The sequence below is a fragment of the Lagopus leucura genome, unplaced genomic scaffold (assembly GCF_019238085.1).
Source record: "Lagopus leucura isolate 7727_CA_CO unplaced genomic scaffold, USGS_WTPT01 Super-Scaffold_73, whole genome shotgun sequence".
In the NCBI taxonomy this organism is placed as follows: domain Eukaryota; kingdom Metazoa; phylum Chordata; class Aves; order Galliformes; family Phasianidae; genus Lagopus; species Lagopus leucura.
Window position 1 is genome coordinate 82,674,158 of NW_024962252.1, and position 27,259 is coordinate 82,701,416.

General features: G+C 41.0%; 1 protein-coding gene across 3 annotated transcripts in view; it reads left to right on the forward strand.

Moving 5' to 3' along the window:
* KCNK2 (potassium two pore domain channel subfamily K member 2) overlaps positions 1-27,259 on the forward strand; it is a 122,088-nt gene that overhangs the window by 28,085 nt on the left and 66,744 nt on the right. Inside the window, exons 1-2 of one of the 3 annotated variants that reach the window (XM_042884696.1) lie at positions 18,238-18,274; positions 21,524-21,834. In XM_042884696.1, coding sequence (XP_042740630.1) covers position 18,274; positions 21,524-21,834 — 312 coding nt within the window. In that variant the 5' untranslated portion in view covers positions 18,238-18,273. Of the gene's footprint in view, positions 1-18,237; positions 18,275-19,957; positions 19,991-21,523; positions 21,835-27,259 lie in introns of those variants that run through there. The other 2 variants (XM_042884703.1, XM_042884691.1) reach the window with 2 other exon arrangements.

The window sequence follows — 27,259 nt, forward strand, 5'->3', positions numbered from 1 at the left end:
GGGGCCAAATTAAAGGCTACTAACATCATCTGGAGAATCTTGAGGGAAACCAATGATATCCCATATTAAGTATTAACTATGTTAGATGGAAAACACCTGGTCCCGGTTACATATTAAAGCAAAGCTGTTGCTTCATCTTAATTTTGAGTCTGCAGATAGTTACTCCTAGATTTGAAAGTCCAAAATGTACCCTAATATCTCAGGTTGGATGTTAGATATATTTTATCTCAGAGTGGTAAGGCATGGGAGCCAGGAGATGGTGGAGTCACTGTCCCTGGAGCTGTTCAAGAAATGTGTAGATGTGGCACTGAGGGACATGGTTAGTGGGCATGGTGTTAATGGGTTGATGGTTGGACGTGATTATCTTAGTGGTCTTTTCCAACTTTGATTCTGATTCTAATAACTCTAATATAGATCTAAATTTGTGTTGTTTTTTTTGTTTTTTTTTTCCAAGTCTCTTGGACTCTTGGCAAGTTAGGATAGTTATTTAAAAGCTTTGTTGTGAAATCAAGTGATTCAAAATATATAATTAGGAAACTATTTTGTTTACTTTAAGATCAGGATTAAAATTACAATATAAATGCTTTTTACCAATGATTTGGAGTGGTAAGAGAAACCCAGAGAAGGATTACATTTTTTTCCACAAAACTGATTAGTAGTTTGAGAAGTTGTTCCAGTACAACAACACAGTGGACATAGATAGGCCAGCTGGAAAGCAACTTTAAAAACTTATCAGCTATCAGGAAAAACTGAGATTATAAGTATACTGGTCTCCATACACAAAATCAATAGGATTCTACATATATGTCTATTGATTGACAAATAGAAGAAGCCCTGTCAACCCCATGTTCTAAGCCAAAATATGTTGCTTATTTCTTACTTAGTATTTTACTTGGACAAAGCCTCACATAAAAGGTGGAAACAATATTTTCATTTCATATGTTCCTTCTGGTACTTAAAGGAGGGCTAAATAAAAGATATGAAAAGACTCCTTATCTAAGAGTGTAGTGATTGGACAGGGGTAATGGCTTAAACTCAAACAGGGTAAATTTTGATATTCAGTAGAAATTCTTCACTATGAAGGAAGTGAGGCACTAAAAGAGACTGCCCATAGAAGCTGTGGATGTCCCATCCCTAGAAATGTTTCATACTGGAGGGGAATTTGGGCAGCCTGGTCTAGAGGGAAGTGAACATGGCTATGGCAAAGTGGTTGGAACTAGATGGTTCCTTCCAATCCAAGGCATTCTATGGTTGTGATTCTATGTTCATACTAAAAGTTTTATGTGTAGATTATTTAGGGAATAGTGCTAGATAAGGGAAAATGCCCATTGATTTGTCTTTAGATGTGCACTGGATTCTTATTTGGCAAGGTAAGGGCTCTATTTGAATTTTCTCTGTTGCATCTAATAATCCTTTTTTTTTTTTTTTTTTTTTTTTTTTTTTTTTTTTTTTTTCCCACCGCTGTTTCCACAAAAACATGGAAATAAAAACTCCTCAGTGGGAGACATGCCTATGTAATGATTTTATCTCACTAATACTGCTGTTATTCCCTCAAACTTCCTATTTTTCTGCCTACTATTTGCTTTATATTTGTTTACAAAACAGTTCGGTGTATTGTGTGCACCACCAGTCTTATGAAAATGCTGACAGCATGCTCTGTTTTCTCAGAATTGTAACTTTATCTCCAAAGTACTCTTATGAGGCTGCTGCAGGATCCTTTCAAAACCTCACTGTGCTCCTGTTTCCTGGTTTATGAGGATAGCTTCTGAGATGTTACCTCACAGCACTAGATGTGAGAGAGTTGCAGAGACTGTGCCTGAGATTGAGAAGTTGACTTTTGTCACATGGAAGGCCTGAGCTCAGATCATATCTGCCTAGGAGCACACAGCCTGAGGTTGTGCAGCCTCCATAGCTCAAGATGGTGGGACTTAACTATTACCAGTCATGTTTGAGCTGCTGTTCTCCAATCCTCCTGCAGAAAAGGAAGCAGATCAGCAGGCCCTACTGACATACTCAGTTCTATTGTAGTTGGTATTTTGGAATATGAACTATGTTTTGCCATCTGTCTCCTGAGTCAGTCATCTCTCTTCATACTGTCAGCAAACACAAGAGGAAGGACATGAGAGATAGTGATACTCCATAGCTTCTCTTGTTCCCTGAATTTGCCACTTGGATTTGAGCCCTTTCTGGGAGTGGCAATTACTCCTTAATGTGATCCCAAAGGCACTATGCCGTGTTCTTACGACTTCCTGAGAAATGGTCAGATCTCAGCTCCAACAAAGACCATTGAACAAAGTAGAAATTAACAGTATTTTTTTCTTTAATCTGGGACATAGTTTTTGCCTTCGCTAAAATGTATATTAAAAAAAGAAAAAATAGTCAAACACCATTGAAAGCAATAGTGAAATTCGCTGAAACCAATGTTTTGCTGCAGATGCTTCACTAGATAGTTTTTCTCCATCATTGCCTGGGTACTGCACACAGACTGAATAATGATGTTTGGGTAGTCTTTTCATGAGCTGCCTAGAGTTGCTGTGAGTCTTGCTTCACTCGGCATAAATGTAAGCTAATGTTAAAGAATTCAAATAAGCTGATATATAACCTATGCCTTTTTACCAGTAGTAGGAAAAGATTAATTTGATGAAAACTTCAGAACAAGGAATAGTTACAAGTTATATACTCGTCTTTTTCTCTAAAAGAATATATTCTAATATTGCATTGGGAAAATCTGTCCTTTAATAATACATGGAGAAAAATACTATTTTAGCATCAAATAAAATTGTCAGAAAGGAAAAGCTGTATACTACTGATCTTGCAAAACAAACACTCATTCTGCTAATCCTGTGTGCAAGGAGTCTTGGATGTTTATATTCAAGAATCTAGGTTTGCATATGTGTTTTGCACCTGGGCTCTTATTGTATGGTAAGATGAAGGCATGCAGATCAGGAATGAAATTCAGTATAAAATTTTTCTGTAAGATGAGTTATGGATACTACTACTTCTGTAGCGGTCTGAGCACTTACATGAACATGATCTTCACAGCAAAAATATGCTTAACACAAGTGCAAAGCCATGGAAAAAGTTGGTATAAATGGTCAAATCAAGAATTTGTGGAGAAAAAGTATGAAATGTCACTCAACAGAGATATGGCAGGAAACAAAAATGTACCTATACTCTAGAGGCAATGTAGTTTACATACACTGCAGTTTATTCAGCACTGCATTTTGCCTTAGCCAGCCATGGCCTGTGTACGTAGATGTAGTTATACTCTGTACTCTGTCTCATTTGCATCGCTACAGAGTTAGCATCCAGTAATAGGGACACAGGACACATACGGAAGATGAATATCTTCATCCAGGTTATGATGGATAGAACTAGGCAGGAGGAATGCACACCTGGAATAGTGTGGACAAGGCTGCGTTACTATTATTTGTTGGCATAAATTTGAGAATATATATGTGTGTGTATTTTGAGGTGTAATATGGTGTTTTCCATGCCAGAAGCGAGTTTTTCAGGGAAAAATAAGGCTCTTTGCTCACAGGAAAGCATTGATCTAATTGATATTTCTCATGGGAATCTGCATTTCTTCTCCACTATGGCCTCGGCGGTGCAAGTAGGCTACTACTTGCTAACACTAGGCTAGCCAAAGCACTAGATCAGGCTGATTAATAATGGTTCTTGAGTCTCCCATGTTCCCACCCCAAAAACCCAAACAAACAAACAAAAAAACCCCATAAAACTACATAAAAGAGGACATTTTTACGGTTGGAATGACCTGGCTTCTGGCTACCTGTGCTGTCAGTGCACAACCTGCTTTCTTGATTTATCTTCAGCAGTTTACCTGTCTCCTTAGGTCATCCTCAGCACCAAAGAAGTCACAGCAGTCTCTGACATCCATTAGATGACACGAAAGAGAAGGTTTTTGTTTACCCAAATTAAGAATAGTTCTGAACAGCAAAGAAAATGAATATGGAAAAATCTTGAAATAAACCCCGGCATTTAGATAACCAAATAACCCACAATCAAACCATGCCACTCTTCTTTCCCTTCTCTTCTTTCCTAACTCTATCCACAAACACTTATTTTGTTCCTGCTGATTGCAGTTCTGTCCCAGAAGTGGTTGTCCTTTTCACTATCACATTTTTTCTATTTTACGTAGAAAAGGCTTCTTCAGCAATTTCCAAACACGTATTATAGCATATTATAAACAGACACATATTGTATGGGAAAATAACCTTGATAACCTATTCAAAAATCAGAGAAAAAAGTTTTGAGATTATGTTAGAAAGGGCAAAAAAAGGGTTAGTAACATGAAGAAATGGAAAAGGAAGGAAAAGGATGTTCTTGCTTCTTCTGAAATTTGTCTTCAGATTTTTTTACTTTGAGCTTTGACAGCTCACAATTTAATTTTTTTTCAGTCATCTTAATATTTAATCACAGTTTTTAATTATACTGGTAACTTGAGGCTACTTCTTAACTCAGCAATAACTTCATCTTCTATTAATCAATGGCACACATCCTTGGTTTTGACACTTACTTGCTGTAAGTGTTTTGACTTTGGTGGCACACACAGCCCTGGATGCTGCTATTGCCTCTTAAATCTCATCTTCTCAAGTTATCAGTGCAATGTTTCACCCAGATGATAAGTTGGCATAAAGACGTTCACTTTTCACTGTGGTTGTTAGTATTACTGTTGCTAAAAATACAGAAAATCAGAGAAAAAAATCTTAAAATCTTACTCTAGGACACATTCTTATTCCAGAAAATGTTTCTTCTCTTTAGGTTGGAGACGGGATATCCCGATCCCTGAGAACTGTGGATTGCAAGAACATTACATCTCAGTTTGCATGACAGGGAGGGTTTGGGATTAAGGCCTTGGGGTTTTTGGTCTGTACGCCAAATTAACCCAAATTCTAGGGTTACAACACTCATTTTGACAGTGGGATGTGTTGGTTTGCGGCATGAGCCAATGGGTGCAACTTCTGCTGGGATGCAGAGGCCATTCAGCCCAAATCCACAAGGGATCAGTAAATGTTCTGGGAGATGTCTGGTCTATTATGGCTCTGTGAGAACTGGAGAATGTGGCTTATGGGGTTGACTGTATCTCCTGACATTCTGAGATCAATCTCCTGTTTTTGCAGGCAGTGTGTTAGATAAACGTTTTTCATAAACTGACCAGAGTGTTTTATAATGTTAGGATTTTTTTTCTCAGCCTCTTCATTGAGAGATTGTTCCAGAAGCTGGTGCTTTGCATGCTTTTTGTGATTTCCAGCCTAAATTTATTCACAGAATGATTTTGTTTTTATGCCAGCATGATCCATTAGCTCAAAAGGTCTTTTTGATGTGTCTTCACAAAGTAATACGATCTTTTCTCAGTTTCCATTTTGCAAGAATGAGTGAGCTGAGCTTGTTTCCTCAGACATGATCAATCCAGAAGTCTTTTCTGCTCAGCTTTAGCTCAATTTTTATGGAGCACCCATAGCTAGAACTAAGTGCATTTTTCCCACTGATGTTTCACCAGGACCCATGGATTGGCATGTAGTGCTCTGATAGCACTTGCTGGCAGAACTCTGCCTCATATGTACTTGTGATACCAGAAAAATAAGTCAAGAAGATGATAGATTTAAAAGGACTTCTAATAAACTGCTTTGAATAGGTTAGAACAGGCCACCTCATTATGTGGCACCTTGTATTCAGAACACACTGGCCAATATGGATAGTGCTGTTTGAAGGTAGGTCTGAAAGAACCAGTACCGCAGATATATGAGCTTTGGTAGCTTTCTGCTTGGGGGCTAGCAGTTTTGGATTCCTTGCAGAAAGGGGTAACTCTCCCCTTTTACTTTAAGAGACTTGGTGCTCTGAACTGAAGGCAAAGAAGTTAAGGATAATTGGATCTTAAAGGAGAACTTTGTCACTTCAAAAAGGAAAAGTTTCTTAAAAGAAAGGTTGGCAAAACGAGCTACCCTTTTCCCCTTCCCCAATAATCTTGGACCAGAGTCAGTGGATGCTGTTTAATAGCCCACAATTAAAAAAGAGCAATCTAATTACTAGTTTCTGCTTAAAACAAAAAACAAAAAACAAAAAATCCTAAACACCAAACGTAAAACTTTGAAAAGGAGCAAAATTGAGAGACATATTCCTTGTATGTGAAATATGTAAAAGAGGAGTTATATAACATTTTTAACAACTTTTGATTTTTTCAGGGTTTATTGGGTCCCTATTTTGCAATCAGATTGCAGTGGCATTTGGAGAGCAGGACTGAGAGAGAAACATCAAGTAGGAGGCTGGCTTAAGTTTAGACGAAGCAGTGTTGCTTGGCTAGGCTGTAGAGCATGCTTGGATTGAGAGCACAAGCTTTAGAAAGAAAAGAGGTGATGGCATGGTTGATTGGGCTGACAAACTAGTCTTACCAAAAAAGATGGAGTGACAAAGTGAAAAATTTCAACAGTTCAGTTGTCACATGGAGCGTATTTGCAGTAAGAAATTTGAAAGTTTACAGCTGAAGCAAAAAAAAAAAAAAAAAAAAAAAAGAAAGGAAGGGAATGAAACAATTTCTGGGCTTTCATGGAGCCACTGTTTTGTAGAGAAAGAAAGCTATCTGTGGAAAGTCATACCTAAAAGGGAATTAAATGTAGGTATTTTGCAGTGTAGAAGATTGTACTGTGGAAATTGCTCAGATAGAGCTCTCTCAGATGAGTGGAATAACACCTGGAAGATGAGTGGAATTGTTCCTTAGAAATTAGATATTGATACATGGGTCAATATGAAATCTTAAGTCGATTTGAATACAAACCAAAAAGCCCAGATTGTGCACTGGTGAATTCAGTTCCATAATAGCTTTATACAAACTAAACATAATTGGAAAGTAGTATCTTGAAAACATGGAATTTTACTTATTGTTAATGGAGACAGAGGCAATACAACTTCTCACAGAGAAAATATATAAACTAGAAGGCCAAGAGCACTCAAAGGCAAAAAGAAAAGCATAGTTTAAAAATAGACAACTAAATGAAGATACAGACAACAACCAAACAAAAATTATATGTATAAGAAAGCAAATTTCCCAAAGAAACAAGAAAACAAAAAACAGTCGTCATTACTACTACAAGAGAATGCTAAGGAAAATGTAAAAAACAGATCAGAAGTAATTAAAAATATGTGCATGATAAGGAAATTTTCTATTCACTGTATCCATTATATCTTTGGAAATATTAGAAAAAAACGTTCTTTAAAAAGGAGGAAAATGGCCTGGTTCTATCACTGCACACAGAGAACTGAGTATACAGAGAGCTGAACTGCAACCTGCTAAAAATTTCTTTTCCTAGGAAATAGGGTGTGTCAAGTCACTATTTTCTCATTCTCCTTGATAAAAGCGCACATAACAGTATTTGTCAACCTCAAATCCCTAGTAAGGAGGAAAGGAAAAAGTCAGTTTGAATAGTTGCCATGCTCTCCATTGAGAATTGATGAGTGACTGTTGTTTGGCTTGGCCCATGCACTAACTTTTAATAATAATAATTGGGTTTCTATGATAGTTCCAATTTATCCAAAACCAAGCTATGCGTGCTTCTTTTCAGGTACGCTTTTTTTTTAGTGTCTGCCTTTTAAGCTTTCATGCAGTTGGCATTTTCTGAAAGCTGTTCTCTGTTGAATAACCAGGGAAACTTCTTAATCAGGTAGCCTACTACTTGTCATGATATGCAGGAGACCTTCCTGTTCCCACACCTCTATGACCCAGTTCCCTTACAGGGAAGCTTAAGCCCCGAGTCTGAGCGTGAGCTATGGCATGTTGCTGCCAGGTACTGTTCTGAGTGATCTGAGCAGGACCCTGAAGCATGCTAAGGCTTGTATGGGAAAATAAATACAGACATGGCCACAGATAATGTGAGAACTGAACTCTTCTTAAGTTTTTAGGCTTCCTTTGAAGTTGATGGGAATTTTCCAGAATAAGGTATGTGTTAAAATGAAATAAAAATATTCAGTTGTGGCCTGTTAGGACACGGATGCCAGTAGGAAATGGTTTATTGCCAAAATCATAAGCAGCTAAAAATTTGAGGATTAAGGGTACCCCACCCAATTCATTGCTGGTGAAAGTGGTCAAAGGTAGGTAGAAGGTGTGAGCCCAGATCTCCTCTCCCATTTTCTGGGTAAGGTTCTTCAGGTGTTTGGTTGGTCGCCATGAGTGGTTTCTTCCAGCTCTTTGTTCTTTCCCATTTCTCACTCCCTCTTCTTTTTTACTTGTCAGGTACTTTAAAAAGAAAACACCAAAAATGACTTTTAGAATCTGATATGCAAACAGATCTTCCCTTGAGAGATTTAAGTAATAGAGTGTGACAGTGCTTGGTCCTCTTCTGTTTCAGCTGACTTGCCAAGTGACTAGCTCATAGTAGCTCTTTGGTGACTAACTTTACCCCTATGTTAAATAGAGAGCTCAAGCTCTAGCTTTGGGCTGCATCTGCTATGTTTGAAAGAGAAATAAAGCTTGGTGCATCACCATAAAGCATGGTGACCCTGAAATCACTGTGTTGGCCAAGTCGAAAGAGCAAAGGTGGAGTCACAAGAGATAACAATCAAAACTTGGCTGACTTTATTTACATTACTGTAGTCTAACTCAGATATATACCAGTATACTGGAATTGAGGAAGCAGGGATCTGGACTGGGAGAAGCACTGAGATACATACCCTTGCACTATTGCAAGCTCCTGGGCCACGTAATTCCTTCCACAAACTGGTGATGCTCCAAGTCCCTGGCTTGGCACTATACATTCTGTAGCATTGAGTATGAGGCTAAGGAACATAAAATTCTGTACTTCTGAACACTTGTGTAACAGTATGTCTGTGTTAAGGGAAGAGTTCTGATCTGTGCTGCAGGTCAGAAATTCGTAAGTAGATGCCAGTGGTGTGTTCTGCTGCTTGATAGCTCTGATCTTCATTGCACTGCTGGACTGTGTAAACAGGGTCAGTATTTATTTCATTATTATAAACTGATTACAATGCAGTAATATTTTAATATTATAAGAATAACTAGAGCCTATTGCTAGTGGCTAAATGTAGTACGTGCAGGTAATCTGGAAGTATACCTACCTATAGTGTGCAACGAATACACTGAAGGACGTGTTGCTGCAGGTTCGTCAGTAATTGTTATATAGGGCTTGAATGTTATTAACTTCAAGAGAGACAAGTTGTGTTTTTCCATATAAAGCCTTCTGTTAAACATTCGCCACAGCAGCTATTTTGTGTGTGTTCTTCCCCAAGTGGTCATTTGAGCAACTAGAAGTTCAGCGGTTACTGACAGTTTGCGTTCTTGTCTAAAACCCTTGAATGTGTCAACCCTTGTACACAGCAGGGATTCAAATAGTAATGAAAGTGATTGATGATAAAATGATATTTTTTTTGTACTCTTCTGTCATCAACAAACTATTGGGATCAAGAGAACACTGGGATATAAATTAATCTTTCTTGCGTTATTCTAAACAGTCATCTGATGGGACATTTCTTTGATCTCGTGGTTGAAATTAATTAATTCTGTTAATTAATCTGTTTGGACTGATTTAGCAGGAATTTTCTGCATGTTACAGCATCCTTGCAGGTTTGTCTTCATGCATAACAAGCAAAATTAGTAAAGAAGTCAAAGTGAGATGGTGTGGTGTTTGCTGACTAAGACTGATGATGACTATCAATGATAAGTATCTGTAGAAGTGATCAGATGCATTTTGTTTCTGCACTTGGATTTTTCATTGAAACTTGTTAAAATGCATAAACAGTCCTTGGAGCAGGAACTTGCCCTGCTCTGCCAAGTGAATACAGAATCACTAAGCCAGGAGTGTTTTTTTCTCTCCTTTGCTCCTTTTCTCACCTCACAAATCTTGAATTCTACAGGAAGAATGGGGATTGCTTGAGAGTTGTTTAATGCCTGCTAGATTACAACACTGTCATACATCTAAGAAGATGCCTCAAATCTCATACCATCTTCTTATTGCTCTGTTGACTACTTAAAAGATTCTGATTAATAGAGATGGTAGAGGCTAATTTCCACATGTAGTCTGATTTTTCTGGTAACCAGACTGGATCTTACAAGCTAGAGGACAGACATGGGTTGCTCAGGATTGTAAGAACAGGCTGAAGCATTCGCCATGTAGTAAGAGAATAGGTACTTAAGGTTTGCAGACATCCTGGATTTTTTTTCTTATCAGTAGCTAGTGTTTAGTTAAAAATAAAATTAATTTATTATTACTAAAATGTTAAGACTGAAAAAAAAAAAATTGATATGATTTGTATGCTAAGATCGCTGTTATCTGCAGAGAGCCAAGAGAAATTAAACTATAAAACATGTCCTAGCTAAATCTCATTTTAGTTAGGGATGAAGGCACATTTTCTTTTTTGTGTAGCTAGTAGGCATTAGTAGCTAGTAGCCAAACTAATTTCCAAAATAATGCCCACAGTACTTTGATCCTGGGATCCAGTCCACTTGCATCCTGCCATGGGTTAGTGTTTGTTCTGCAAAGATGCCTTTGGAGTGTCCTCCTGCTATCGTAGACTCGGTCAGAAGTCAGCATCTGACAGGCTCTCAAGAAAGCTTTTATTCAGTAAGAAGATGAAATATAATAATGAGCTCAGTACTTGGCCTGGGGATAAGCAGGTCATTTACCTGTTTGCAGTAAAATTCTCTCTGCTGATAGCAAAAGAGCTTAAACTTTCTAGCACCCGTGTAAGAATATTACCATTTATAACAGTTGAAGTGTAGACCTTATTTTGCACTGGTATGCAGGTGAGAACAACAAAAAGCTCAGTCATATTTCCAGGTGACTAGGCACAATCAGAGGGCAACATGCATGAGTCCAGCAATGTGTCAGGAGTTGGAGAGCATTAAGCATGCCCTCTTGGAACTGGGTGAGTTCTGGTGACAGGCTCTCACCAGCAGGGCGAAAGATGTATATTTCAATTCCTGTATTCAGAAGAGATAATTGGATTCCCTCTCCCCATGTTCTGAAAGAGCTCTCTTCTCCAGTCATTGCACTATTGCATGAAAAATAGCTGAGGCTTTCCTTTGTTTATGCTTTAAAAGAAAGTGGCAACTGTCTCTACAGTTTACATAAGGTTTGTTCTGCTAGCCTTCCAGAGAAGCCTTCCAAACAAACACCCCTGAGGAGATAAGTAAAGAAGGCCTATTTTCTGGGTCAATTGGGCGTAAGAAAGACATTAGTGCTAAGCAGCAAGGTGGGAAGTGTATTTGTGTCCAGAAGCAGTGAAAACTGAGCCACACAAGTTAAAAAAGATAGTGGTTTTGAGGATCACAGTTTTGCATATAGGTGTCTCTGCCCAAGTCAAATGTCATGTCTGTGACCTGCATAATCACACAGAAAAAGCAAAAATAGCTGTCACAGAGATAACTATGAGCAAGAGACGAGACAGACGTGCCAGCTACTGTATTTAAGCTAAGTTTCCATGCTGAGTGCCTTGCTTTAAGAAGGCACTTTCTTTACAGATTCTACCTAGTCTACCTTCAGGAGCTATTTTGGGGTTGTGCTGCACAGCCTTATGCATGTGGCACTTTCCTTAGTATACCGATATGGCTGCTTGTGGGTATATTCATACCCTTTCACATCTGCTATACCTGTATGTAGATTTGCCAGCAGAATGTAGGACCTACTCTCTGCAACCCTGTAAAGTAGTAATAGGGGATGTTTCCCCACAAGTCTACATTACTACTCACAGTACTATTACTTCAGCAGACTTTCCAAAATTTAATGGCCAATTTTTTGTGAGTATGAAAAACCATCACATCTTTCCTCTAAAATAAAGAAGGAATTTACCAATAAGTCCCAAAGAATATAGTGCAAATCTTCAGCCTGAGGCTTCTTCACTCGCTACTTATGTTGTATTTCTTCTCATGTTCTTAAAGGATAAAGCCTTAAGTAAATTTTTTGAGCAGTAACACCTCAATATCTGAAGTTATTATGAGACAGTACGTGAAAAGCTAGGAAAGCAATAATTTTAGGAATTGACTTCTTTATGGTTCTTCTATTAACTTTTCTTGGCCTGTTTCTTAAATTCGTGTATTCTCTTTTTAAACAAAAATGCATTACTGGAAGTTTTTTTTTTGTTGTTGTTTGTTTTTTTAACAGTAGGTCACTTATGCTGTATCTGTGGCTAATATAAATAATCTAGAAAAAAACAAGTCTGATATAAATAATTTTGTAAAATCTCACTTATATTATAGGGCAAGCAATCTTTTTGAGTAAGTGATTATAAAAATATTAAAGCACAGAGGACTTTAGAAATAGAATATCCTTCATGTCCAGGCAGCTGAAATGTTGCAGTGCTGACCATAGCTACCAGCCCAGGATTCAAACACCAAGCCCATAATGTTAAGGTCTACACATAAAGAAAATGCTCAAGACGCAGACATAACGAGCAATGTCAATGCACAGTGTATCTGAATGACAGCTGTTTATTTTTCTTGCTAACACTGGACTGTTGATCTGGACTCTTGTCTGTGCTGTTCAGATAGTACTTTTACTACAGCAGGAAGATTTGGTCACTGGTAGGGCAGGCGATTTTTGGAGATAAGGCTAAGAAGTTGTTTGGTGAATGCCAGGCTCTAATTCTCAGCATCTCTCTATGTGATAAGAAATTACTTTTTCACCTCTTTTTTGGTGCTTAAGTGTGAATCTAAAAGTTATTTTTTGCCTAGAGTTTTCAGAGCTGGAACTCTTGGCTTCTTTAAATTAAATAACCATCACTAGCAACTGCCATATTTTGACATTAGCATCAGTGCACAGCTTAGTTTCACAGTGTGATTTGTGAGCTTTGTGCCTGGCATGGGGGGAGGAAAAAATGACAAAATAATTGAGAAAAGATAAAATAAGATGCCTATCCTTAGAACAAGTAATGAAATTTAAAAAAAATGACTAGCAAATGCCAGTCTTTCTATAAAAAAAAAAAAAAAAAAATCTGTAGCATCTTTTCCAGATGCATCTCCATGCAGCTAAGAGACTGCCTGAAAACTAAGCCTCCTGTGCACATTTGAAAATAATTAATATATTTCATTGAATTTTTTTCTTATGGTTACAGTCATGTAAAATAAGTCTGGTGCTTTTTAAAATGTAAATGATAGTTAATGTTATCCTTTTTCATCTGCTCTTTGTATTCTTTATTTCTGCTAGAAAGTTCTTTCATTATTCCTGCATGATATTTATTTGGTACTGCCTGGGCTATTTTCTTCTCTCTGATTTGTTTTGTTTCTTCTAAAAGTTATTTGTGGATTACTGTACACAAAGAGCACTAACACTGTTTTAGGTGACTTCCAGTGTCCTCTGTATTTTATTTTATTTACAGATTCTTATGCCAAATGTAGATGTTTTCAGAATGCCTTAAAATGTTAATGTGTTACTTTGCAAATATAACATCGAATCACAAGCTATTGTTTAAAAGCAAGCACCTGCTTACTTAAGAAATCCTGACTTTAGAGTTAGTGTGAACTTTGGTCATTCTCTGTCAGGTCTCACATGTATGGTCTTATATGTGTTTTGTTTTCTTTCAAAGTATTCCAAGTCTTGTTTCCATTCTACAGAGGCAATATAGAGATTAGGTTTCCATGTCGTAAGTCATCCAGCTGTGTCATGAAAATCTAAAAGGACAGTTGCATGATTTCTGCTAATGGTTGTGGACAGCCAAATACTAGTTCTAGATATTCCCATTGTCAGTGTCCTATTTTAAGGAGACCACAACTAGCAAAAATGAAAAACAAATGGCAAAATGGCAATTTTGTAGAACATCTGGATGATTACAAAAAAAACACACATTTGTAATCAACCCAAAGCAACATCGAAAATCCCTCAAGGAAATTACTAATTCTAAGTAGTAGTAAGTTTATCCTGTGCATAAATAAACCTTAATAAAGGTGACATATGGCAACTCACTTTTATCATTGATGAGAATGGCATTGAAAAGTTAATTATAATTGTTGCCTCCGAAGCTGTCCAAGCATAACAGATTTGTGAAAGCAAATATGAAAAAACAGTGGCAGAACATGTGACAAATAAATCCCATTAGATCTGGTAACACGATGCAGGCAGGGAGGAAACCCACTGGGAGATTTGCAAGCCAGTAAAGAAAAATACACATTCACAATATTAATTACAGCAGTGAGTACTTTATGGATTCTAAAACAACTTCCCACTTGCCACACATGGATAAATAGATAAGAATTACTAGCACTGGAAAGAATTAGAGCCTAATTAAAACTGACATCTGAGCTGTATGATAATAGATGGGCACATGTAAACATTTTTTCTATGAATTGATGAGGTGAGCAATGATGACTTTTCCACTGAACAAATAATTCATAACACTGTAGAACAGATACTCAAGGTAGGTAGAACTCAGTAATACATATTCAAATTGCAGTACATAATGCTTAAGTCATTTACAAATGCAAATTAAAAGTGGCCGTGTATTTTTAAGTGTTGCAGGCTGATAGATGCAGTAGTAATGTATGAAATCTTTAATCAGGTTTGCAATAGCCATGCTGAAGGTTCTTTCCTCTATGGATGCATGCATTTGAGCAAGGGGAGCAGCTAGTGGTAAAGAGGCATTGAGAGGCCCAGAGAGAGCACAAAGTATGAATAAAGTAAGGAGCTTGATGCTGCCCATGCCACTGGAGCGTGCACAGCACCTGCAGCCCCTGGACCTCCACTCTCTCTTCTTGTCTGCTCAAAGGACAAGGGGCTGTATGCCATTGACAAAGCCTCTGACACAGTATTCTCCTGGAGAAGTTGACAATCTATGGCTTAAACAGGTCTGCTCTTTGCTGGCTGGAGAACTGACTTGAGAGTGGTAGTGAATGGAATTGAATCCAGCTGGTGACAGTTGTGAGTGGTGTTCCCCAGGGGTGGTATTGGGACTTGTCCTGTTCTGTATCTTTATTGATGACTCAGGCAAGGGGATTGAGTGCGCCCTCAGTAAGTTTGTAGATGACACCAAATTAGGAGGAAGTCTCAACGTGCCTGGAGGTAGAAAGGCCCTACAGAAGGATCTGGAAAGGTTGGATTGCTGAGGTGAGGCCAGTGCAATGAAATTCAGTAAGACCAAGTGCTGAGTCCTGCACTTTGGCCACAGCAAGCCAGGCAACACTACAGGCTTGGGTCAGAGCATCTGGAAGACTGTGTGGAAGAAATGGTCTTGGAGATATTGGTCGATGCTCAGCTGAACATGAGCCAGCAGTGTGCCCAGGTGGCCAAGAAAGCCAATGGCATCCTGGCTTGTATCAGAAATAGTGTGAATAGAAATAGCTGGTAGGAGCAGGGAAGCAGTCATCCCTCTGTACTCAGCACTGGTGAGGCCTCAGCTGCAGTACTATATTCAGTTTTGTGCCCCTTCTTCTGTTTAACTAGACATAGGATGAGAGGAAACAGCCTCAAGTTGAACCAGAGGAGATTCAGGTTGGACATTAGGAAAAATTTATTCTCCAGAAGAGCAGTAAGGCACTGGAGCGACCATGGAGGTGTTCAAGAAACATTCAGATGTTGCACTTACTAAGGAACATGGTTTAGTGGGGTATATTGGTGGTAGATGGATAGTTGGGCTGGATGATCTTGGAGGTCTTTTCCAACCTTAATGATTCTGTGATTATTTCCCCATTCAGCATAAATTCTCATGGCAGGATGTAACTAATGGTTTAATGGCAGAATACAGTAACATGGCATGGCCCTAATGTCATAATTATCCATAAAGAACTGTCAGAGATCTTTTAGTGTCTCTGAAGAAGTCAAGAGATGAGTCACTTTAAGTCCTGCTGAATAAGTAAAAGAAGTCTGAAAATTAACTCAGTAAATATTTCTTCTGGGCTTTCTTGCAGTAAAATAGCACAAGTGAAAGTTTACCCTCAATCTGGGTCTGTGACTTGACCTGTTTGGAGAAGAGGCAGAGGTTTCTGTTCTCCTAGCAGAGGAAGTGCCCTTTCCTTTCTAGGACAAGATGGTGTGCTCACAACAAGGCCCCAAACCCTTATTAAGGCCTGAAGCCCCTAGCGATGCATTGCTCAATCAGTGGCTCTCACTCTGGCAACACAAATATGTGCACATCTGAAGAGCAGCAATTGCCTGCTGAGGTTAGTGAGGTACTTGCATGCCTGAGCACATATAGCAAAGCTGAATACAGGTATTTTCCAGACAGGTGAGAAGTGGTGTAGTCCGCCTTCTGTGCAGCAGGTACGGGAGGAACAGAAAGTCTGAATTACCACCTGTGTGCCCAAACATACCCAGGCCCTCTCTGAGCCTTCTCCACACTTCCCTCCGGGTATAGCAGGTAGGGAAACCTGTGTTTCTGCAGAGAAACCTAGAGATGGCCTTGTGTTGCAAGTAAGCATGAGGGAAATGCCTTCATTGTAAGCTGTGCCAAAACAGTTTCTTGGGGATGCAGAAATCCTTGGCAATTAAATAAAGACTGGAAGCTGGGATGCCTCCTCTTTTGCAGCTGACTGGAGGAGAACAGAATTTGGTGAACCCAGCAGCTGGGCTCTGGAGAAACCTCGTGCTTTGGCATAAAATGCTTTTCCTGGCCTTGAAGGGAGGGGTTGGCTCCTGAGCTGAAAACAGCAGAAAATAACAACAGATAAAGGTATTTTCTACATGGCCTTTTTTTTTTTTTTAAATTTCTAGGGAGATATTCTTTCAGAATAACTACTTTCTTATAAGTGTGCTCTTGTTCTATCAAATCTTAGGTCATCTACAGCTGTTACATGTATGAATATGCAATTGCTGTGTTTATCGAGTCACAGCAATTTCCTATGCTTGCTCCCCTCTGCTGTGCCTGCTTTTAATATTTCAAAGCACTGAGCAGCTTCCTATAGCCACTCTTTGTGGGTCATGTGGCCATCCCAAGCTCATGACAACAGATTTTTAGATGGCTTCTGATAGTCCTGTACTTTGTGAACCTCTCACATTAGCATGAAATAGATGAACCTTGGTCTTGTAAGCATTTAAGATTTTTTCTTTCAGTTTGTTCATTTGAATCTCTTTGGCACAGCAGCATTTGCTTGCAATGTTGGAGCTCTGTGTTGTAACCCCTTTTATTACTTAACCTTGCCTATGTTAGTTGGTGGTATGCTTTGTCAGTAATACACTGAACTTGAGTGTGTTTGTTTAGAAAAGTTCAGGACTATTACAGGTCTGACACTTCAAACTGTTTGAATGTCAGTTCCAAATTTGAGGTCAGAATGGTCACCACAATATTCAAACAACATGTGGTGTACATTACAATAAAATATCAGACGGTGTGACTCTATGGATTAAATACTGGTGCTATATAAGGCATTAAGAACACAGGATTTGCCACATAACATAGCTTTTGTTCTACACCACAGAAAGAAATGCTGTTTTTCTTGCTGTATTGGAAATTACCTGTCATTAGAGGTACCATATGTGGAGCGGTTGTATCACTGGTAGAAGTGAGAATACAAAGCCTAAGTTTTGTTTTGGGCACCTCCGTTCAAGAAAGACATTGAGGCCCTGGAGCACGTACAGTGAAGGGCAATAAGGCTGGTAAAGGATCTGAAACCTGAAATACAGTTCTTATGGGAAGAGCCTCAGGGAACTGGGATTGTTTAGTCTGGAGAAGAGGAGGCTCGGGAGAGACCTTATCACTCTCCACAAGTCTGTGAAAGGAGGTGCTGGTGAGGTGGGTATCAGCCTCTTCTCTCAGATAGCAGCGATAGGATGAGAGGGCATGGTCTCAAGTTGCTCCAGAGGAGGTTCAGGTTGGATATTAGGAAACATTTCTTCTCAGAAAGAGAGGTGAGGCACTGGCACAGGCTGCCCAGGGAGGTGGTGGAGTCACCATCCCTGGAGGTGTTCAGGAAATGTTTAGATGTGGCTTTGAAGGATGTAGGTTAGTGGGCATGGATTAGGGTTGGGCTAGATGATCTCAGTGGTCTTTTCCAATCATTTTCTTAATGATTCTGTGATTCTAAATCCACTCTAAGCAATCAGTGAGCTCCAGCTGAGGCCTGTGGCTGCGATCATGAGAGGTAGAAAATACCAGCCTGTTCAAAGTAGATATTTGAGATGTTTCCTAGGTAATTAATTGCAATAATTACTTTCACAGGCCAGCTTTCATCTGTTAAAGGCAGGGCACCAACACAGTTCTTCCTGGAGTAGATCTCTTCTGCTGCTCAAAATGGCTCCCACCCGTCTGGTTGTATGCCTTTATTGAAGCCTGACTCAACTCTGCCAAAGCTGTTGGGAGGCTTCCCACTGCTTTCCAGTTGTAAGCAGTAAGTCTGAGCCTTTCTCAACATTTAATAATAATTCCTCCACTCAAGGAAAAACAAAATTGTATTCCAAATATTTAGATTGCTAAAGAAAGGCATGTAGTAGTATTTTCCACAATATCTTACACAGACTCAGCTCAGTGTGCAGGAAAAGGCTCATGCCTGTGTTCCCATAGGATGCTAGAAGAAATCGTATGGAACAATTCTTTTCCGTGAGCTAGGACCAGAGTGTTTACATACACTTGTGGCTGAGACATCATTTTGCAAGAAGGGTGGAAGATGATGATCCTTTCTGCATAAAAAGAGTTCCAGCTTGAATCTGCAAGATTCAGAGGGCTGGCTTCTGGTGCTTTCTTGAGTGAATGAGCATTAGGGTGTAGGAGCAGGTGTTTTGCTTATCTTCTGTTGTTTGAGGATTGGGACTTACATGACTGAAGTCCTCCCTGTGACAGAGGGACTGCTTGCAGTGAGATTTCCTGGGCTGGGCCCAGCACCCTGTTACTCAATGCATGCTCTTCTGGCTGTGCTGGTGGGACAGGGAGCAAGAGATGAGGACTCTGGCTGAGACACAAACACAGAGCTGTGGGCAGGCCAAGAGGGCTGGTGTGATTGATACTGCTAAAATGGGAGTCCCGAGGAACTCAGCATTGCACTCATTTATATTATGTCACATTTATATGGAGACGTGTTAAAATAAGTGGCTTTTAGAAGCATTTGCTGATGGAGCTGCTGATTTGAGCAGGATTATATCCCATTAAGCACCCAAAGAATGCCTTTGGCTATTTTGCAGACACAACCTCTGGCGTTAGATCTTGCGACCTATACCCATTTGTTACCGTGACTAATTTTTGTACCTGTGTGAGCTGACTTTTTAGAGAGCCGTGCTTAGAGGCAGGTTTTGGGTCCTCCTGGAAAACGCTCTCCTGCCTTTTAGGTAAGTTCATCACCTCAGTGTGGCATAGCCACAGATGACTGGGAAGCGGAGATTTAGCTTGTGGCCAAAACCGAGGACAATTTAGGTATCTCGGTACTGTAGCCCGCGGCTCTAGCAGCAGTTCCGATGCATCCATCGGGCTAAAATGGAAGCGGGTGGGGGGACGGCTGCCGTCCTCTGTTCCCCCGTCACATCCCGCAGAGCCCGATGACCGGCCCGGCCCAGCAGGGCTCAGGACTTGGCGGAGGGGCGCCGGGGGTGCCGCTCCTCCGCCGGGTGCCCCGCCGCCCTCCCCCGCGAAAGCTCCGCGGGTCCCCCTCCACCGCCCCTGCGTCGTCCGCCCTGCCTGCGGCGGGGTGTGGGTGTGGGGGGGTGGGGGGGGGGGGGGGGGGGGGGAAACAGCCCCACAAAAGGGCTCGGGCCGCTCCGCACGCCCCCGGGCACACAGACACGCGCGCACGCGGGCACGCACGGACACACGCGCATGCACATACACGCGCTCACACGCATGCACACACACGCACACACACACGTTCACGCCGGTATGTGCGATGCGCGATGCGCGGCGTGAGGCACCTAGCACGCCCCGGGGCCGGGGGGAGCCCGCGGGAGCCGCGCCGCCAGCCCGCCCGCCCCTGCCGCTGTCGAGCCAGCCGCCAGCCTCCTCCTCTCCCTCCTCTCCTTCTCCTCCTTCCTTTGTAATTTGCGCTAACTGTAGCTCCCCGAGCCCTGAAAAAATGCCTGCCCGTGGAGCGAGGAGAGGGCACCGGGTCGGTAAATAAGAAGTGAGTACGAGCACAATGGCGTGCCTCCCCGCTCCCAGCCCTGCGGATGCTGCATGCGCTTTGTACCTTGCCTGGCTGCCCTCCCCTCCTGCCCTCCCCGCTCCCGGTCCCTCGCCGCGCTTCGCCCCCGCCCCGCGGAGCATCCCCGGCCGCGGCGGCTCCCCGGGCGCCCAGCACCGGCCGCGAGGAGCGGGCGACGGGGACGGCGGCGGTGCCCGGTGCCCGCTCCTTTGTTCGCCGCGGCGGGGCCGGCCGGGAGGGAACGGCGTCGGCACCGGCCCCGTGGGCTCGGGGGTCGCCGGGGGACAGCGCCGGTGTCCTTTCCTCCTGCCGGTGCCCGGCCCCACGGCAAGGCGTGGGGCGCGGGGATGCCGTGCCCATCCCCGGATGGGTGAGGTTGGGGGTGTCGGTGGGGTACGCCCAGCCCCCGGGGGTGGGCAGCGGTGTGCGGGGCGCGCAGCCTTCGTCTGTGAGCGGGGTCAGGGTGAGCCGTCCGCTCGGGTGTGGGCAGGCTGTATGGTGCCCGGGGTCGCCTTGGCCTGGGCGGGGGGCTACCTTGCTCACCCGCGCCCCATTCCCTGCCCAGGGGTGCCCCTTCGTGCCAGTCAGGTCCCAACCCCGCAACATCTCCTTCTGGCTTTACGGCTGGACTCTTCCCACTGACTGTGGAGAGCAGTGTTGCGGCCATTTGAAATGTAATTCCGAATAATTTAAATATAGCTTCTGCAGTCAGCTGCCGTGGCCATCATCGCACGGGAGACTTTAACCTGCGCTTGATGTGGCGGATTTTTTTAGTTCCCGTGTAGTTGCTGGTAGTCACATGAGTTATAGAGGTACTTGATAACACACTCAGCTGCTCTTTTCCTAACCCTGTGGGTTTTTGTAACTGTAAATAAAAATACACACTTTAACAAATGGTTGACTTTTCCTGTAAGTACACGTGTGTCTTACTGGTATTTTCTGAACAGTTTAATCAATATGCAATTAACACTCTATGGCCGGTATGAGGAACAGCGTCTCGTTTTTATGGTCATGTCTGGGGAGTTGCAAAGTAATCGTGCAACTGCTACAAGAGGGCTCTTGTTGGAGCACAGGACAGAATAGGCACAAGAAAGAAGGATTTGTGTTTTTATGCTACTTCTGTAATGCTGAGGAAATGCAGCCGGAAAGCTGCTTAGCAGTGCTTAAGGCAGCAGAGGATGTAAAGAATCTCTGCAGTAAAATGCCACCTCACATGAATTTAAAGAGGTGCAACAGCGTAGGGGGAATCTTGCATTTTGCAAGCAATTGAGTGCAGTAAGGGGATGTAGACACAGAACACGTTGCAAATGTGCACAAGTGTAAATGGATAATACTACTCTGAGCAACAGAGTTGTAACACACAGTTTGGGGTTCAATTGAAAGATTCAACTCTGTAAGAATTGTAGTTGGAAGGAGCAGAATCTCTGCAATCTGTTAGTGAAAAGGGAGCTCAGTGAACGTAATCTGACCAGCCCCGTAAAAATTAACTTTCTTTTTTTTCTGTTTTGTTAGTGGCGGCACCTGACTTGCTGGATCCCAAATCGGCCACTCAGAACTCCAAACCGAGATTATCATTTTCTACCAAGCCTACCGTGCTCTCTTCACGGGAGGAAAGTGATTCAGCTATCAATGTTATGAAATGGAAGACAGTCTCAACAATTTTTCTGGTGGTAGTCGTGTATTTAATAATAGGAGCAACAGTGTTTAAAGCCCTGGAGCAGCCTCATGAAACCTCCCAGAGAGCCACCATTGTGATTCAGAAGCAGACATTCGTATCTCAGCATTCCTGTGTGAATGCGACAGAGCTTGATGAACTGATTCAGGTAATCCTTACAAAATCCTTGTCACTGTGCCTTAGAGGAGTGATATATGGCAGCACTGCAGTGGTGCAGGGGGAAAACTCTTAGCCAAGCTCCATGTTGGCCAAGCAGAGTAACAAGTGGTGAGACCTGGAGTTGAGCAATAGCGTTTTCATGCAAAGCCTCATGGTGGAAAAGCTACTGCTATTTTTAGGTCCCGTGCATTTGGTAGACAGCCTTTTCATTGAAGCCTCCCATTATGGCAATTAAATGATTATTAATCAGCAATATATATAATTAATAGTTCACAAAGGAGTTGATTCATGCCTTACTAGATGTGTCAATATTTGAGAAGCCCAATTCTGAAGAAGAAAATACACCATCCATTGCCTTAAACGAGTTCTAATTTACTGTGATTGTATCAAGCTAGCTTTTCTCTAGCTGTATGTTTCTTTTTATTGATTCAGTTTTAAGTACAGGAAAGCACTATGCGCTTGCTGTTTTGATCTTAAATCTCAATTTTCTGCACTTTTTAAAGGCACATACCCAACTGATGTAAATCAATGTGTTTCTACTAACAGAACTTTACACTTGCAGGTCACCTGGCTCAGAATAATAGAAAATAGTTACTTTCAGTAGTGCAGAACTGGATCAAGAGCCTCGTGAGGCCCTTTCCCACTTAAATCCCAGGTGTCCGTATTCTGATGGCTGTCCAGTGGCGCTGCAGGGATTAGGGAGGGGTGGCCAAAAATTCTGGCAGTGGGAAGATGGACTGAACAGCCAAAGGATGGCCAGGATCACTCCCTTTGTTCACTGGGAGCTGTCTGGGGAGATGGGAAGAGGGAGATGAGAATGGGGGGTCACTCAGGTGCTGCAGAACATGGCAGTGGCCTGTGCAGCATGGCCTTCCAGAGGTGGATTTTAACATCAGATCTGGTGGGGTGTTTAGAATTTGAGTTTAGCCACATAGACCAATCTGCCTTGAATATAGATTTTTCCAAAAGTGGCACCCTTTAAATGACGATCCAGCAATTCCTATCTCCGTGTGCCCTGACTGGGCATGCCTGAGGAGGTGCTATTGGTATGAACGCTTTCAGTGCTGTGTGAAAAATGCATTTCAGTGGTTTTACCAGCAGAATGTGAGCTAATCTTACAAAGAGATATACACACACTTTCTGATTAAAAATAATGTCTTGTAGCTAGCGTAAATATCCCATATGAAATTTTTAGGTCAGATCCAGCACTGGTGGAGATAAAAATAGAAATATTGAAGCAATATTATCTTACATCATCTACGAGATGGTCCTTAAGGCAAAAAAATGTTGAAATTTGCTCTTGAGTACTTAGATATTTTAGCGTTAATAATTCCTTACCCAGCAGCACAGATTGGTAGTAGAAAACCACTTCATCAGCATTCAAAGTCCATTTGATGTTATCTGTAAAATCAATGTGAGTTTTGGCATGGTTATCAGTGCACAGATTCCATAACAGAATTAGTTTCCTTCTTTGCTAGTGATCTTTGTGTGGCCAGGAAAGACAGAAGCCTTTGAGGCTCAGTGGGGGACACAGCCTCCCACATGTGAACGCAAGGAGGTTTTTTTGGGAAGAACTCGCTCCTGCTTACTGATGGGTAAATATAAAGTTTAATTTTTGCTCCATTCTGCTGATCAGACCCCCTCCTCAGCACTATAAAGACCAGGGCATGGAGGTAGGAAGGCGCTGGTGTTTGGCTTACCAAAAACAAAATAGGAAATCTGTGCTAAAGCAGCATCTCAAATCAATTTTTCCCAGCCAAGGCAGCTACCATGACCATGGGGGTCAAATTACTTCTCACTTTGTCGCAAAAAACTGAATTGGTGGAAAACATTCTATTTCCCAGGGCTAATATCTGAATGTTAGTATAGGATAATGCAGTTTACATTGGATGTCTGGATGATTAAAAATAAATAATATGTGTGAAGAAAAATAAATTATATCTAAGGAATCACTGAAAGATACAAATCTGAAAGTGAATAGGTGCTACTGTAGTAGGAAGCTGGAATGCTTAATGTATGTGAAGAAAACTACAAATCTACAGGTTATAATGTCTTTAATCAAGTATTTACCTTAAGTCAAGCTATAATGAAATTCATTATAAACTTTTCCTTTCAAACTTAACATTCTGGGAATTCAGGAACTAGTTTATGCTAGTCATTGCTCAAGGTGCTTATCATACAAGGCTTTTTCAGTCCTCACAATTTTGGATCTGCCACTGAACCCATTTGAGCATCCCAAGACTCCAAAGGGACAGTGTGGTCTGTGGTGGCTTAGCCAGGCGAGCAAGTTAGGAAAACTACTTTGAGAGAGCAAATTCAGCCAAAAACATTTGTGCAGGTGGGATGAAAATCCAATTCACTAGCACACCAGGGCCATTTCCTTTCCATCATCTTTGCTAAAATCTTCCCTTTGCCCCAGAGCTGATTACAGCACATAAAGTTGTGAGCTTTTAGAAATATATGGAGGACAGGGAGTTTTCACTTTCTGCATTCTCCATCCTTGTGGGTATTATTTTTTTTTAACTGGTCACCCAAATCCTTCCTGCCTTGGCAATATATATTATTGCATATATCCCAGCACACAGAGCTTTACTGCTTGGGTTTTGATTTCTTGAAACTATGTATTTTCACACTAATTGTGTGGCTACTCTAAGTGTACTCAATAGGAATTATACTTTCTTATTATTGATATACCTATGAAACGGGTCAATGGAGAGCTTCTACGCAGCCCAGAGAAACATGCAAAGAGAACAAAATAGTGTTCTGCAATTAGTGGGCAAGCAACTTCAACCACCTCACAAAGTCACTTGAAATTTCCTTTTAACTGTTGGGAGGTCAGCCCAGTCAGCATCTGTTGGCAAAGAGGTGGTCTTCATGACCTCTCCTGATTTCCACGGTCCCGTGCTGCAAACCTCTTTCATTGCAAACTGCTTCACTTCCTTGCTGCCTCACTGTAATGAATACACCTGAAATGAACAACAGCAATGTGTGACCCTGAGACCTGATTTCCAAAACATCTTTTTTTTTCTTTTTTTTTTCTTTTTTTAATTTCGTGAACACTTCCATTTAGTACTGACCTTAAAATGTGCACAAGCCAAGTTGAGGATATCTACTCACACTAGAGACCATTTTTTTTAGACAATTTCAGTGCCTTTTGCTGAGGCCTGAAGCCAATATTAACAACAATACTAAGTGGATCACTGTGTGCTGTAGTGCACAGTGTTAAGAGATGCTGTACGTATAATCTACACCTAAAGAAATATCCCATGATTTAATCTTGTGGACACACAAACATTGCCTGGGTGAGTCTGATTCTCATCAACTGATCAGCAAGCTCTGTGTTAAATGTGGGCTTTTCAAATCTCAGCTGGAAGGTCTTGGGAGGGTCTCACTTATTAACTGATAAGGAAGTGTTGGTTTGTTGAAGGTTATGTATTGTATCTCACATTAGAAGGCTGTAAAAGAGGATGTGTCCAGAAACTTTGCTACTAAGAACTCTTGTCAATTTTCATGGATGTTTTTTCAGTGTCTCTATCCATGCCCACTCACAGCTTGGTCCTGAAATGCAGCACAGGTGACGGAATAAATCTGATTTTTTACATCTGTTGGAACAATGTTTTTTTCTCATCAGTGAGGTTTTGTGACAGAAGCTGATAGAAACCTGGGAGTAATCCAAGGAACAATAGAAATTAGAGACTTAAAAAAAAAAAATCTCTTAGTTGAGCACTTATATCTTTAACTATTTCATCCTGGTTTCAGTTCTCTTTTAGTGTGTGGACTGTTCCCTTTGCTAAGCTTACTACTAAACTTTTGAAAATGTTGGAACCATTTCCAAACTCAGATGCACAAAGTACTGCCAAGCACCTGGAGGAATCTCCTGCTGTGTTCATGCACCCGTGCGTAGCAGCCAGCGTGTGTGTGTACACCTGCTGAGATCATGATGTGCTCTGGGGCTAAGAGTTGGTCTCTGGGGACAGGTGAGCTGGACTGAAGTTGTTATCCAGCAGCTCTGTAAAACTGCCATTCCTACTGGTTCGTACATCTCATTCCCCCTCTGAATTTGTTGCCCCCCTAGAAATCATGTTTTTCCTAGAAAGTAAGGATGTGACTAGTATTGTGTGTCATGGGCTGTCCTGGGAATGAGGTGAGCATTCGTCCTTCTGCCAAAGAGAAAGCTGATTGGAAAACAAGAAAGGAGCTTTTTATGTGAATAACAGCTAATTATGTATAACTCAGCAATTACCTGGTTTAGTGTTGGCCTTTATAAACCAAAATGAAATGAATTCACTTCTCCCCAAGCATCTGATTGTGTTTTGTATTATCATAAAAAAATGGAAATTAGGGAAATTTCAGTTAAATTATTTTAATTATCTAAAGCATCCTAAGAAGCTGGTGTGAATTATTTTAGATATCTCAGTTACTTCTCAAACTTAATAAAAAAATTAAAGATACTCTGAAACTAAAGTTAATAACAGAAAGTAACCAATTCTTGGTTCTTTTAGCAGAAACATTCATCAAATCTGTTTATTCTGAAAACCCTAACAAGTGGAAAAAATAGTATCTAAATTAACAGGATGATCTTTTAGTGTGTTCCTTGTAGTGCTTGTGGTTTTTAGAAAGCCTTCATTTCAAAGTCCAAGCAAGCTTTCAGAATTGTGCACCAAACTGTCCCAGCAGTAGAGGAATTTGTAGAGGCTTCCTCTGAAAATTGAATGCCCACAAAAATGTTCTTACATTTTTAGAAGAAATAAAAGAATTAATGAGCTGCCAAAATTAGCTGTATTGACCTCTATCCCACGAGTTCATCTCTTTGAGCTCTGCACAGGCTTTGTGGTTAACATGAGAAGGAAGCTGTCTGGGTCAGGGTCCATACAGTTGTGTTCCTTGACTACTTCCATTCTGTATTTGCATGTACTGAATTCTGTCTTTACTTTCTATTCATCTTTTAGGCTCTTAATAAGACTGAAATGTCTCTTCTCTTTGTCTTTCTGGAGGAAATATTTTTTTTTCCTTTATCTCTGTGGAGGAAAGCCCAACAGTTATGAATGACATGCGAGCTGTGTTTCATTCATCACCAAAATGTCATCATGGCTTGTGACATGATTAATTTATTGTTAAAAATATTTTACTTCAAAATATGTATTTTCTGTGACTTTATTTTTGTGGCTTGGAGTAGCTTGAATATATTTTTCATTACTGTGCACCTCCACCAGTAGCTGATATTATATCTTTTTCATAGGGCCTTTTACAACTTGCATTTTAGCCCCAGGAAACTAATATAGCTGCATCCTCAGAAGCATGTTGTTTTATTTCAGCCAGCTAAGCTCCTTGAGCCACAACCTCTCAGATCACGTAGAAAACTGTTAAAATAATGTAAATCCTTCTTTCTCTCCCAGAGACTAGAAGCTTTTTGA